General features: G+C 44.1%; 1 protein-coding gene across 1 annotated transcript in view; it reads left to right on the top strand.

The window, feature by feature from the left end:
• The window catches only part of ZCWPW2 (zinc finger CW-type and PWWP domain containing 2), an 84685-nt gene extending 84141 nt beyond the window's left edge, over positions 1 to 544 (top strand). Inside the window, exon 6 of the mRNA XM_065886392.1 lies at positions 383 to 544. Within this exon, the coding sequence (XP_065742464.1) occupies positions 383 to 544 (162 nt within the window). The remainder of the gene's footprint in view (positions 1 to 382) is intronic.
• The last annotated feature ends 12685 nt before the right edge of the window (positions 545 to 13229 follow it).

Below are 13229 nucleotides of genomic sequence, written 5' to 3'. Positions count from 1 at the left end.
AGCTAGCACACACTCTCACTGTTCATAAGGAATGCAGATGCTTATGAGAAAATGAGAACAGAAAAGTGTGACTAAAACAGTTTTAACTTGTATTCCACATAATAATCATTTTTAAAATAAACAAATATAGAAAACTCTCAGAAGTTTAATTTTAAAGACCACATTTTGCCAAAGCATAAAATTAAAACTAACTAAAAATGTGTGATGTTGGAGAGTAGAGACAGGACTAAATACTATGTTATTTTTACACTCACACACTTACTGTACGTTATACAGCAAATGGAACACCTTCTTAAGGAGTTACTGACAACTTTATGTTTTGTTCAAATAATTAAGCCTGGTCTTCAAGTAAATTTGCTGACTTGTATGATTACTTTTACAGTTATCGAAATGTGACCCTGAAGCTCCTGTTGGCAGCTCGCGTGAGAACCACTGTGAAGAGGACTATCTTGTAATTGATGGGCTAAGATTAAAAGCTGGAGAATGTATTGAAAATATAAGTAACAAGTTTAAAGAAATAGATGCGTTGATGTCTGCATTTTAGGGCATTACAGATATTTTCAAAAGTTAATTATAAAAACATTTACATCTTCACATTTTCCCAAAGTCAAAACTTAAAAATGTTTAGTGAAATAGGTATACATTATACTGAAGTTGTTATTTCTAATAACTTTCTACTTTGTGTTTTGAAAATATCCATTGTTTTGAGAGTCAATCAAATGGAATTAAGTTAGTGTTATAAATTTAGAATCTGAGAAACCCTGATATTTGTATTTGTAGGGTTTTTTTCTTGTTTGCCTTAATTTTAAAATGACTTATGAAACCTACTTCACAAATACATGCTTTACAATGATTATTTAGGCCCTTTGTTCAAATGTGGCTAACTGTTAAAATGACTGCCAATGCTATTATAATTCTTACAGATATTTCAAATCTAATATACTTAGAGAATGTGAATTTGTAGTAGAAAGAAGCTACTATAAAATAAAAGGAAATAATAAAAAATGGTTGTGTAATAGAGTTGGAGCTTTCTAAAAAAACAAAAATGTCAATTGCCTTATTATACTGGAAACAATCTTTTCAGCTACAGTTCCCTAACTGAGTAAGAGTCTGTGGAGGGTTTTTGGAAGATTAGAATCCTGGACCCTTCCCCACTGAATCTGTATCTCTGGAGGTGAGGATGGGAAAATGTAATTTAAAATATATAGAGGTAGGTTAAACGTATTCATTCTAGAAAAATCTAAACAATATACAAAAGTAAAAGGTACATTCTGCAGTACCACTTCCTTAACATCCCCCCTGGAGCCCCATTCCTTAGGGGTCCCCATGAATGGTTTCGGTGGGTGTCCTTCTCACTCATGTTCTGTGTTCATCAACTTGTGTGTCTGCACATCCATCTCCAGTTCTAGCTCTGGCTCCCTCTCTTTACCTCCCTCTCCCTGGGGGCAGGGGTAGGGGAAAGGGCATTCCATGCACATAAAAACAAAAACCAAAGCTTAAGCAGAGAAGAAAAGAAAGCATCTGGGCCCTGGTGTTGGTTGAAGTAGCTGGAGTGGAGTGTGATGGGGGGAAGTTGAGCCACAGCAGATGAGGAGGCTGTGTACCCAGGCTAAGCAACCTGGGGAAGAGGTTCAAACATTTGAGGAAACTCACAGCAGTGCAGTGTGGGTGAGTGAGCAGGAGGGACCGTGGAGTCAAGAGCGTCAGTGGGCAGGCTACTTGGTAATTTGGTTGTGAGAGCATGGGGGCCTGTATTATGGTGGTGCCTTGATGGAGAGAGGCAGATAGAGTCAGGCTCGATTAACATGAGTGGATGATCAGGACTTGGAGATTGGATATAGGCATGGGACCAGGTTTCTGGTGTTCACAGTGCTGTTCACTGAGGTAGGAACACATGCATATTAGAAACGTAGGACACATGTCAACTTTGGGCCAAACTGTGTAAGTTCAGCTAAGAGTCTAGGCTGTTCATGCTTTAACAAAATCTATGTTTCAACACCACACTACGAACCAGAGTGACTAGGAACAGTCTCTCCACACATCGTATTTCAATTCTAAGTGGTTTAAAACAGTGAAGGCTAAGGCTTCCTTTTTCTTCCAGCTGAATTTACTCCAGAGTATTTTAGAAAAACTCTTTCACTTTTCCTTAGCAGTATGATTTTATATTCACAGCCTACGAAATATCTCAAGAAGTAATTGATCCCATTGTGTGTTACTCCTTAGAATCAACTATAAAAATGACTTCAACTGTATTTGCAAGACTTTATCCACAATTCAGGTGTTTAATCTAAACCCCAACTAGTAGGTCGGTTAGATCACTTATAGCTAATTCCTCTTGGTGGAGCAGCCGGTGCTTATCAAAGTGAGAGTCCGTACGTAAGATGCTGAAATTTCCAGACTGAATTCGACTCTGCAGTGGTCTAAGTGATAGAGTCTGGAATGTCCACTGGAGTCTTTGTGAGCTTGGGCAGCTCAAAATGATGCTGCGAACAAACATTTGAGTTGGCTCTTCGGCAGAGGAAACTGCAGTCTCCTTCCAAGAAGCGGCTGGGGGAGCCTCTGTTCATGTGAAGATACAGGCTTTCAAATTTCCAGATGCCATGTGCCCAGGAAGAGGATGAAGGTGCAGTCAACTAACATCTCTGTCCTCAGGGCTGAGACTCACACGTGGCTGAAGACCCTCCCCGCAGATAACATCCCATGTGGAAACAGAATGCCTGCCTTCAGATCCCGGTGCTGCCATCTACTAGCTGGGAGACCCGAGACAAGTTATTGAACTTCTTCGAGCCTAGGCTTCTTTCTATCTGTAGAGTGGAGGTTACTGTGAAAGGAAACATAATAAGCTACATAAAGTGTGTGTAACAATTGGAACACATGGAAAAGATGCAAGTTATGACTGAATGCCGTTGGCTCAGAGCCTTTCTCTTCTGACTGCCACTGCCATGCTCCTCTGGGTCCTAATAGACTAACATCTTCCTTTCAGCACAGCCAGAGGTGACACCTACTTCTGTGGGTCTGGGACCAAGGATATGATTAGCTGCCTTCTAGGGCAGGCCTAGAGGTGAGCAGTACCCTACGTTTATAGCCAGAGCATCTAGTTGTGCCCCAAGGAAAACATTGTAAGGAAATTGCATCTGCCTTCCAAGGGAAGTTAAACTATGTACACTAGTTACACCAGGTTTGATATGTGAGGTGTAAGGCAATATGTCAGGGCCTTCTGCCCAAGCATTTGGATTCGAGTAAGAGCCCCTCTGTCCAGTTTGAGGAGGCTACCTGATCCTTTTTGGAATGATTTGGGCCAAGTCATCCCAGTCTACAGCCTCCATGAACTTAGGGAGGGTCAGCACCCATTGGAAGCTGAGTCCCCAGTTAGACCTGCAGATGCTGTAGAGTTGAGCACTGAAGCCAGCTCCGTTACCCTATATTCTAGGAAGACCTTGTCCATTTGCCCCATGCTAGAAGCCAAATTCATTCAGGGATTTCCATTGGTAAGAGGCTTAGCTCTATCTTTACTGGAGACAAACTGTGTACATTGAATGGATTAGTCTCTTTTTGCCTCCAGTGGGACAAAGTCTTGCAAGAGTCTGTAATGTCTATAGCCTTGGCCTTACTGGCTCTGCAGTGGAGGCCAATGGGCCACAGTTAGTTAACCCATCTACTATAGACCTAGGCGCTGTCATAAACTTTGCAGATCAGTCTAGAGTCTTTGTGGAAAAAAATGGTGGTTTGCTCGTATGGACACCAGGGGGGGAAGTGGCAGCGGGGGGGGGGGGGGGGGCAGGGTGGTGGTGGTGGGATGAACTGGGAGATTGGGATTGACATATATACACTAATATGTATAAAATGGATAACTAATAACCTGTTGTATAAAAACAACAGGTTGTATAAAAACAGGTTTTTTTGTATAAAAACAAAAAAAAATGGTTGTTTGCTCTTTCTAGAAGAACCTTGCATTCATGAATCTGAGGTGACCTGTGTAGTGCTTTAGGTCAGGGGTCCCCAACCTCCGGGCCACGGACCAGTACCCGTTAGGAACTGGGCCGCACAGCAGGAGGTGAGCAGCAGGCGATCTAGCGAAGCTTGTCTGTACTTACAGCTGCTCCCCATAGCTTGCATTACCGCCTGAGCTCCGCCTCCTGTCAGCATTACGGTGAGTTGCATAATTATTTCATTATATATTATAATGTAATAATAAGAGAAATAAAGTGCACAATAAATGTAATGCGCTTGAATCATCCTGAAACCATCCCCCTCCCTGGGTCCGTGGAAAAACTATCTTCCACGAGACCGGTCCCTGGTGCCAAAAAGGTTGGGGACTGCTGCTTTAAGTAGAACCAGATCATTCTGCCATCTACTGCCTCTACCAAATAGCAGGTAATCTATGACTCCACCATATTGGGGCTGACAAATGGTAGCATTTTGTTCCAGATACTTCCAGACCAGTAGAATTTGCTGTGGCCCTTCCAAAGGATGAAGGTAAGATTTTGAAAATTTTTGAAATGATCAAGTCCTATTCTATCATTTTTCTCTCTATTGGGTCCCAACAGGAGAAATGTACAATTTAAAAATTCTAATATTTCTTTAGGGCTGAACGAGTTCTTGATACCTCTCAGTAGAGTTCTAGAAGAGTTGGTTAGTACAGATAAATTTGGTCTTAAGGTCCAAGTGGGACATTCTCTGTGAACAAATCTAAATATTAGGATTTTTCCATCCACTGATTTGTTGCATGGTAAAATCACTCAAAGAAGTGGCAACATAACCAAAGGAAAGGGCAGACAGAGAAAATTTTTGAAAGAATGAGTTGTTTGCTTTTAAATGCATACAGTAAGTTACTACAAGGAAGAGATGCGCTCAAAACAGAAACCAAACAAAAGAAAAGAACAGTTTGCAAGCAGCCCAGAAATTGCTACTTAGAAAATAAAACTGTTATCTTCAGCCAGTCTAGGCAGGAAAAGATTCTTAAATTAAGATACAGCCTGGAGACAAAGATTAAGTCCAGGTAATGGTTGTTGAATTATATAACAGGAAAGACAAAGACCAAATTCAGGTGACTTGCAAGAAAACATGGCTTCAGGGCAAAGACCCAATCAGGGGTGTGGCTGTAACACTGCAAAATATGACAAAATGACTTTTTGTAGCTCTTTCAGCTGGACAGAGGCATGGGTCCACAGCCACTGGTTGTGCCCAAAGTGCTAGTAATTCAAATCTGGAGAGAAACGTGTCTTGAAAAACATTGTGATTTTGACACATGGAATGAACTGCAATCAAATCCATAGAAAGCCCACTAAGTTGTAGAGAGAGTGATATTACCAAAGTCCTACCAGCCTGAACTAAAGAGACTGAAACTCTTTTTGAGTGTGTCCAATTTTCTTCAGGTGGGAAGCAGACTGGGAAAACGTAGGCACCAATGAAAGGTATAATTTTCAGTATCCTCTTCAGAAGCAATGAGGAACATGACGGCAAGGGTATCTTGGGACAGAGCCGGGAGCTGTAGAGAGCATGGACTGTGGGTCCCAACCCTTACCCCATCCCCCATCCACTCCTCCATTTCCCATGGGAACAGAACCACGATCCAATCAAGAAACACTTCCTATAATGGCCTATATGGGAAAAGAATCTAAAAAAAAGTGGATATATGTATAACTGGTTCACTTTGTTGTATACCTGAATCTAATACAGCATTGTAAATCAACTGTACTCCAATAAACTTTTTTGAAAAAGAATTTAAAAATATATATATTAATTTTTTAAAAAAAGAGAGAAAGAAGCACTTCCTACTCCCATGGCAGGGGAACTCTTCTAATTTGCCTAGAGGGACTTCAGATTTGCTGAAGATCAAGTTTCCTTATTTTGAATAGGGGTGCCTATTGTGATTATCCTGTCTCTGTTACAGTGTTGCTTGTTGTGTGGGTGTGGGAGGGGGTGGGCCGGTAGCTTGTGCTTTTAGTTCCCAGGTCCATTTCACATCTGGACCATATGTAATCATGGAGTCCTAAATGTTTCCTGATGCCACAATTGAGTGAGACTTCTGGGTGCCCTTTGATGGAGGTGGGGATGTTTTTTGTACTGGAGGGATATAATGATGTGGCCATGGAGGTGGGCAGAGTTAATTGGATTACTGGCTCCAGTTAGTTCTTTGAGTCTCCTGCATAATTACCACGGCCCTGTCATGGGCAGAGTGTCCTCCGCCTTGTGACATTGGGCTTGGCCTTTTGCTTTGCTCCATGAAATAGGGGTGAAGTGATAGTGCCAATTTTTAGTCAAGGCCTTACAAGGCTTGGCATGTTTCTTCTTTTCCTCTTGTGCCTTTGCCATCACCTTGAGAGGAATGTGCCCCCACAAGCCCTCTGGGAGAGGGAGAGACCGAGACCATGGCAAGAACTCAGACCTGTAGACCTGCAGAGTGAAGCAGAGCTGCCCCAGGTGACCTCTAGAGCCATAGGATAAAGGAGTGTTGCTTTTAGCCACTCGATTTTGGGGTCATTTATTACACGGCATTATTGTGGCCCTAGTTAACCGACACACTTGGCTTCTTGGTCCCAGCAACAATCTCACAGACCAGCTGTGGTGTCAGCTTCCCAGCTGTACCTGCAACATTTTCTCCTTAGGTTGGAACTACTGTCACAATAGTCCTGCCTCCTGGGTGGACCCAGAGTGCTAGCCTGAGGCCTTCTGCCTGGACCTTCCCAGCTTTGTTTGGTTCTGGCCCAGACTGGCCCCTCAGACTGGCTCAGCCCACCCCTGCACTGCCCACAGTGGTAAGTTTTATTGGAAACTTTATTGCTTTATCAAGGAGGCAGCATATGTATAGATATTACAAATAAATAGTATACCAACACCACCAACATAGCACTAAGGGCTTGTGAGAGTGAGTCACTTGTTCCTTGTAAGTAGTTTTAGACACTACAGTAATCACATAGAGTGGAGATATGCCCATGATGGTGGGGCGTCTCATTTGACAAAGAAAAGTAGGCATGTTTTTCCCTCCCCCTTGTGTTGCCTGTGTCTTCCTTAGCACTTTGGTATTGTGTCATAGGATTATGAGTTGCAAAATGTAAGTTTGGGTCCAGATTTTAACTATTAACTTGTCTAAGTCATATGACCAGTAAATGGAAGGGCCAGAATTTGAGTACATTTCTGTCTGGCTCCGGATCCCATGCCCTTAATTACTGTCTATATTGTTTAATAACCTGGTTACTAGCTGGGTGGTAGAATGCTCATCTGGTTTCCTCTTATGTAAAATGGGGGTGGAACTTTCTAAAGCAAAGCATTGTGAGGAAAAAATGAGAAATGTTATGTGAAAGTGCTTTGTAAATCAACTTTATCTTCTATTCTTTTAGAAGGAAACCAAGTATGTGTTTAAGGACATTGCAGTTATAGTTATTGAGATTAAATGTGCAGTTATAGTTATTGAGATTAAATTTAACTATGCATTTGACATGATCACTTGTCTTAGTTTTGTATTACTCCATCTGCTAGTCATCAATATCAGATTTCCTTTTTTCTCTTTTTAAAATTAATCTTTGGAAATCGTCACTAGCAGCATCACCATTTTCTCTCTAATGGGTATGTGAACAGCAACGTCTGTCTTCTAAGGGACATCTCACTGTTGAACTTTAGCTGTGGGTTTAAATCACCTTGCCTTCCTCACAGACTTTCAGTTCAAGACAGTGGAGGGGGAGGGTCTTAATACTGATGGGCAGTGTCAGGATTCTTTGTCTCTTTGGATGCATTCCAGTAAATATGTGAATGCCTTTCACAGGGAGCCCGTGTGTGTTTAAGCACAGCCTCAACCAGCAAGGTGGAATTTGGACCCTGGCTCCAAAGACCTTTTGAAAGCCAGGAAGCTGACCAAAATATTTGATCAGAATTAGTCTGTTTTAGCAGTGACACTTGCTTATTATGACAGGCAATTAACTTGCGTACATTTAAATTTTATAAAATAACCCTCTTGCAATTTGCAGAGGGAAAGGAGCTGGCAGGAGAGAAATGTGTGTGGCTGTACCCCTTTCTTCTGGAATTTTCTATCTAGTGATGGAGCAATGGAAAAATATAGGGGGTCCTCCAAGCAGAAAGTACATTTGAAAACAATGTCTCAAAGCAGAGGGAGCTCTTTCCAGATAGCTACAAAATCCCTTCATACAATTCCTTCCCTCTTAGGTGTCCCCTGCCAGAGGTGAGATGCCATACCTCACAGACTCTGAGGTCAACAGACAGCTTTAGACCTGGGCTGTCAATAGCTATTCAACAGATGTTCATTCAGCTATTCATTTGGAGCGGGTTAAGCAAAAACTAGGACTCCCCCCTTAAATCCCTTTTTCGGTTCCTCTTGAATTGCAGAGAAGGCCAATGACAGCAACACCTGATGTTTAAACCCCACTAGGTCTTGGCCTGAGGGGACTCAATGCTTCCACCACACAATTGGCTCAGACTCTAGGTGCTCCCATGACCACCGTTTCCTCTCTCCACTTCCTGCTGAGCTATCTGCCTGCAGCCCATTGCTCCTGTTCCTCCATAACCACCACAACCTCACCTACTGCTGTGTTTGAAGCTAAGATGTGGGAGGCATAGGAGGGGAGGTTGGCAGGGGACCTGCATCTTAGATGGTGGTTCTAAGTGAACCAGCAAGCTCTTGGAGCCCCTTCATCAGAGGGGGAAAGGCTGTGCTTCTTCATGGTGAGGGCTGCCCACAGCCCTTCTGCCCACTTCTCCTGTGGTCTTCTGGGCCTGTCTCAGGAGCAGCTGCCGTCCAGCAGTGCCAGAGCTGGAGGTCACCTGATCTATGCAAGCCTGACTTCTTTCCAGCAAAGGAGGTCTTGGGTATGAATGCACAGCAGTGCATGACAGTGCAGATTATTTGGAAACTGGGCTCCAGTTTTATGAGGTAGAATGTGTTATGGTGGAGATTTGAAAGCAAAGGAGAGTGCGATTAATTCTGCCTGCAGGAACAGCCTCAAGGAGAGGTTTCATTCGTTCCTTCATTCAGTGCGATGGGCACTGGTAATATTATAGTGAACATGTGACCTCCAGACCCACTGGTACTGGTGCTCTGGGCAAGTTGCTTCAGCCTCTTCTTGCCTCACTTTCCTTATCTGAAAACTAGGATACATGGTGATGATAATAATAATAATGATGCTAATCTCCTAGAGTTGTAGAACAGGATAAAATGAGCTAAGACAGGCAAAGCACCTAACAAAGTGCCTGGCTCGTTGCATATTATGTGATGATCATTTTTATTATTTTTTTTTAATTTATTCATAATATATATTTTGGCTGTGTTGGGTCTTCATTGCTGTGCACAGGCTTTTTCTAGTTGCGGCGAGCAGGGGCTACTCTTCGTTGCGGTGAGCAGGCTTCTCATTGTGGTGGCTTCTCATTGCAGAGCACGGGCTTAGGCGTGTGGGCTTCAGTAGTTGTGGCACGCAAGCTCAGTTGTTGTGGCACACGGGCTTCAGTAGTTGTGGCTCGTGGGCTCTAGAGTGCAGGCTCAGTAGTTGTGGCACACGGGCTTAGTTGCTCCATGGCATGTGGGATCTTCCTGGTCCAGGGCTCGAACCCATGTCCCCTGCACTGGCAGGTGGATTCTTAACCACTGCGCCACCAGGGAAGTCCTTTAATGATCGTTTTTACAGTCTAGTTGGGGAGCGAGTCCTAGGAAGCAAAGCCCAAATTGGAAGATAGAAGAGGGGGAGGCTGGAGGGCATGAGAGTCACAGGCTGAACGAGCACAGAGGTGAGAAAAGCAGGAAGAGCAGATATTTAACCTGGGTAAGCGGAGTGCAGCGGGTGGAGGGAAAGGATCTTGGGAGTTAGGGCTGGCCAGGCAGGCTGGGCTCTGCTCGAGGAAAGATTTGTCCGTCACACCAAAGGCAGCACTTCGTTCCACAGGGCAGCGGGGCTTGGCAACACCCCCAGCGTCTCCAGGATGAACACATAAGGGTGCTGGGTGCTGGACAAGTTTGGGATGTCATACCATTCTGTAATCTTCAGGCACCAGGGGGAGGGAGGGACCAGTGGGCGGACATCCCTGTGCCAGTCTGTACCCCATGTCTGAGCATCTCCATTCCCTGATGTTAGCTCAGATTGTCAGCTTCCAAAGTGAGCGCCTTGGGGCTGCCAGCAGGGGGCCTCGGACTGGAAGGTTTGGTGTCTCTGCGATGTCTTAATAAACTCTCAGCTGGCTGGGAATGATGCACCCCAGCCGCAGAATGTTCGATGGCAGTGGGTCTCTGGCTGTCAGAAAGGTTACAGGTAGATACATTCATTTGTCCTCCTTGAAAACGTAATATCATTTTCTTCTGTTCGAGTCAACTTAGAGACCTCGTTACTTTAAGTTCATCCAGTTGTTGGAGCAGCCTTTTTGATTTCATGATGCTCTCAACATCAGGTTGGGGAAGAGCTGATGCATTTTTAACTACCTTCAAGTTTAAAGCTCTTGAGTGCGGTGGCACGTGCATCCAGTCATTGGTGACTGTCTGAGAGCCGGGTCTGTGCCAGGAGGGTCCCCGACTGCAGTGTGTGTTCCAGGAGGGGGGCAGGGTGTGTCCTTGCCCTTGGTGACCCACCCAGACCGTGGCACAGTGCCTTGCACATGTTAGAACATCAGTTCCTTTTTTTTTTTTTTTTTTTTTTTTTTATGCGTTACGCGGGCCTCTCACTGTTGTGGCCTCTCCCGTTGCGGAGGACAGGCTCCGGACGCGCAGGCTCAGCGGCCATGGCTCACGGGCCCAGCCGCTCCGCGGCATGTGGGATCTTCCCAGACCGGGGCACGAACCCGTGTCGCCTGCATCGGCAGGCGGACTCTCAACCACTGCGCCACCAGGGAAGCCCTCAGTTCCATTTTTATATTGATTTTAAACTTTCTTCCAGTCTAGCCTGTTCAGAAATGTCTTCTGGCAAGTTCTATACTACAACTTTGGTTTGAACCTGAGCTGGTTGTTGATTTTTCTTCCAACTCCCATCGTGCTCTCCTGGTTGCCTGTGGCTACATGAATGCAGGGCAGCCAGCAAACACAAAATGCCAGCAGCAGAGAACAAAGCATGTGATTGAGTTAGGGACCCTGCAAGGCTGGGGGGCGTGACTACCTTCCTCTGGTCTCACGTCCTGGGCCAGTGGTTGGCAGGTCTGCCTGAGCAGGACTCTGCTGATCTTCTGGGCTCACTCAGGATCTGGGGACTGGCCGGCCCTTGGGGAGCTGGGGCAGTCTCGGGGAAAACGGGCAGCTCAGCTCTGCCTCACTCACCCACCACCTTTCATCTGCCAATGGGCATGTCCTTGTGGAGACAGCAGAGGGGCAAGAGCAAGAGTAAGTCCATCGTGCCAGTGCTTTCCAAGCCTCTGCCTGCACCATGCCTGCTAACATCCTGCTGGCCAAACAAGTCACACAGCCTACCCCAGAGCCAAAGTCGTTGAGAGTAGGGATGAGCGTTTGATGTGATGCATCCACTAAGTGTGCTTGTGGAAAAAGAAGAGAAAATCTCAATAAGAAAATGCAAATCAGGATTTCTCTGGCTGTCCAGTGGTTAGGGCTCCGCACTTCCACTGCCGAGGGCTCCTGGGCGGGAAACTAAGATCCTGCAAGCTGAGGAGCATGGCCAAAAAAAAAAAGGAAAAAGAAAATGCAAATAACCTACAATCCTACCAACTACAGATAAATCATTGCTGCATTGTAAAAATCCTTCCAACCTCATTTCCAAGTAAATATGTCCTCTTAAAAGCACATATGTAATATCGATCACACGATTGTTTCCATTGCTTTTTTGTGTACTTAGATAATTATATCCACACAATGAAACACTCTCTTGATGAGCATTTAATTTGTTTCTGTTTTCACAAATATACATCACTGCCATGAACATCCTTATCGTTCCATCTTTGGGTCCATTCACATTTTTGTCCTTCCTAGAAGAGGAATTAGTAAGTCAGTGTGTCTGTACAGTTGTCAGGCTCTTACGTCTGTCCTTGGTTCCACCACAGGTGTAGAGGGTCTATTTCTCTGCTATGCTGGGTTTTTTTTTTTTTTTCATGTTCTTAAATTTATTTTATTTTTTTGATCCTTCAGTCCTATAACTGTTTGGGGTTTGGTTTCTGCTTGAATTTTATGTTACCTGTAACCGTGCATTGGGTTAATCTCTGTATTAAAGAACATTGACCAAATGACTGAGATGGTAGTTGTTCTCTAATTCCTTAGAGAGGGGGGAAAATTAGCATTAACATAGGCCATAAACTTGGGCCTGAAAGTGAGATAAGAATAATAAATCAGGCAATGGATAGGGAGAAGAGAAAATGTTAAAAGAATCAATGGTCACTTAATTTAGATGCTAAATGTCTTTTTGGTCAGTCACTGTTGTGACAAACACTAGTGGAGAGTCGTTGGTCTTGAACATGTTTTGGTGGCCTGATAAATTAAAAACCCATAAAAATCGGTTGCATTCCCATTTGGGCATGGGAGGGGAAGTAGAGGTGCTTTAGAGAATAAGATCGGTTTCTACTGATTCCTTCTGTTAAGGTGGTCATGTGGCTTCCCTTCACATGTGGCTTCCCTTCACATTTAGTAATCATGATTGGTGAATTTTTTGATGTTAGATTACTTAGCTGATTATTTCCAAAATCCACCTTTCTGCTATTAAATTGAAATTGCTTATACTGAGAGTATGATGACAATTTTATTTTCCATTCACGTAATGTGAATATGAAACGGAGCAGGACCATATGGTCCTTGACCCCCATGTCCTCAGCCTGCCTTTTGTCTGTGGAAAAACTTTAGCCAAAGAATTAGTTTAATGAGAAAAGTGGGAAACTGCAGAAACAAAGGAAAACAGTCCAACAAGACTAAATAATAATAGTTTAATCATGAAGCAAAGAGGAACCTTTAGTTCTTCTTCATGGGCTAGAGATAATATTCTGAGCCATATCCTGCGAGCTGTGTTATAGATACTGAAACCCCCACCAGGTGGAAGACATTAACTGCATGATGACCAGACTGTAGCCATGACATAAGCTGACACAATTCCAAGAACTGGCCTCAGAGAAGTGGGAGCAAACCAACCCTGGAACTGAAGATTAACTGTACTTAAAACAATCAAGATGATGGTGGTCAGACCATTGGTGGATGACCAGTTTCAAGATGACTGTCAGAGCCGACTGTGCTGTTTCTGCATGTAGCCCCCTCCCTCCGCCTATAAAAGCTCTTACCCACTGATTGTCAGTGTGGGGGGTGGCCTTTGGAC

This window comes from Phocoena phocoena, chromosome 10 (genome assembly GCF_963924675.1).
Source record: "Phocoena phocoena chromosome 10, mPhoPho1.1, whole genome shotgun sequence".
NCBI classification, from domain to species: Eukaryota; Metazoa; Chordata; class Mammalia; order Artiodactyla; family Phocoenidae; genus Phocoena; species Phocoena phocoena.
Note: the sequence above shows the minus strand (reverse complement) of the source record. Positions and strands in the feature narration are given on the sequence as shown.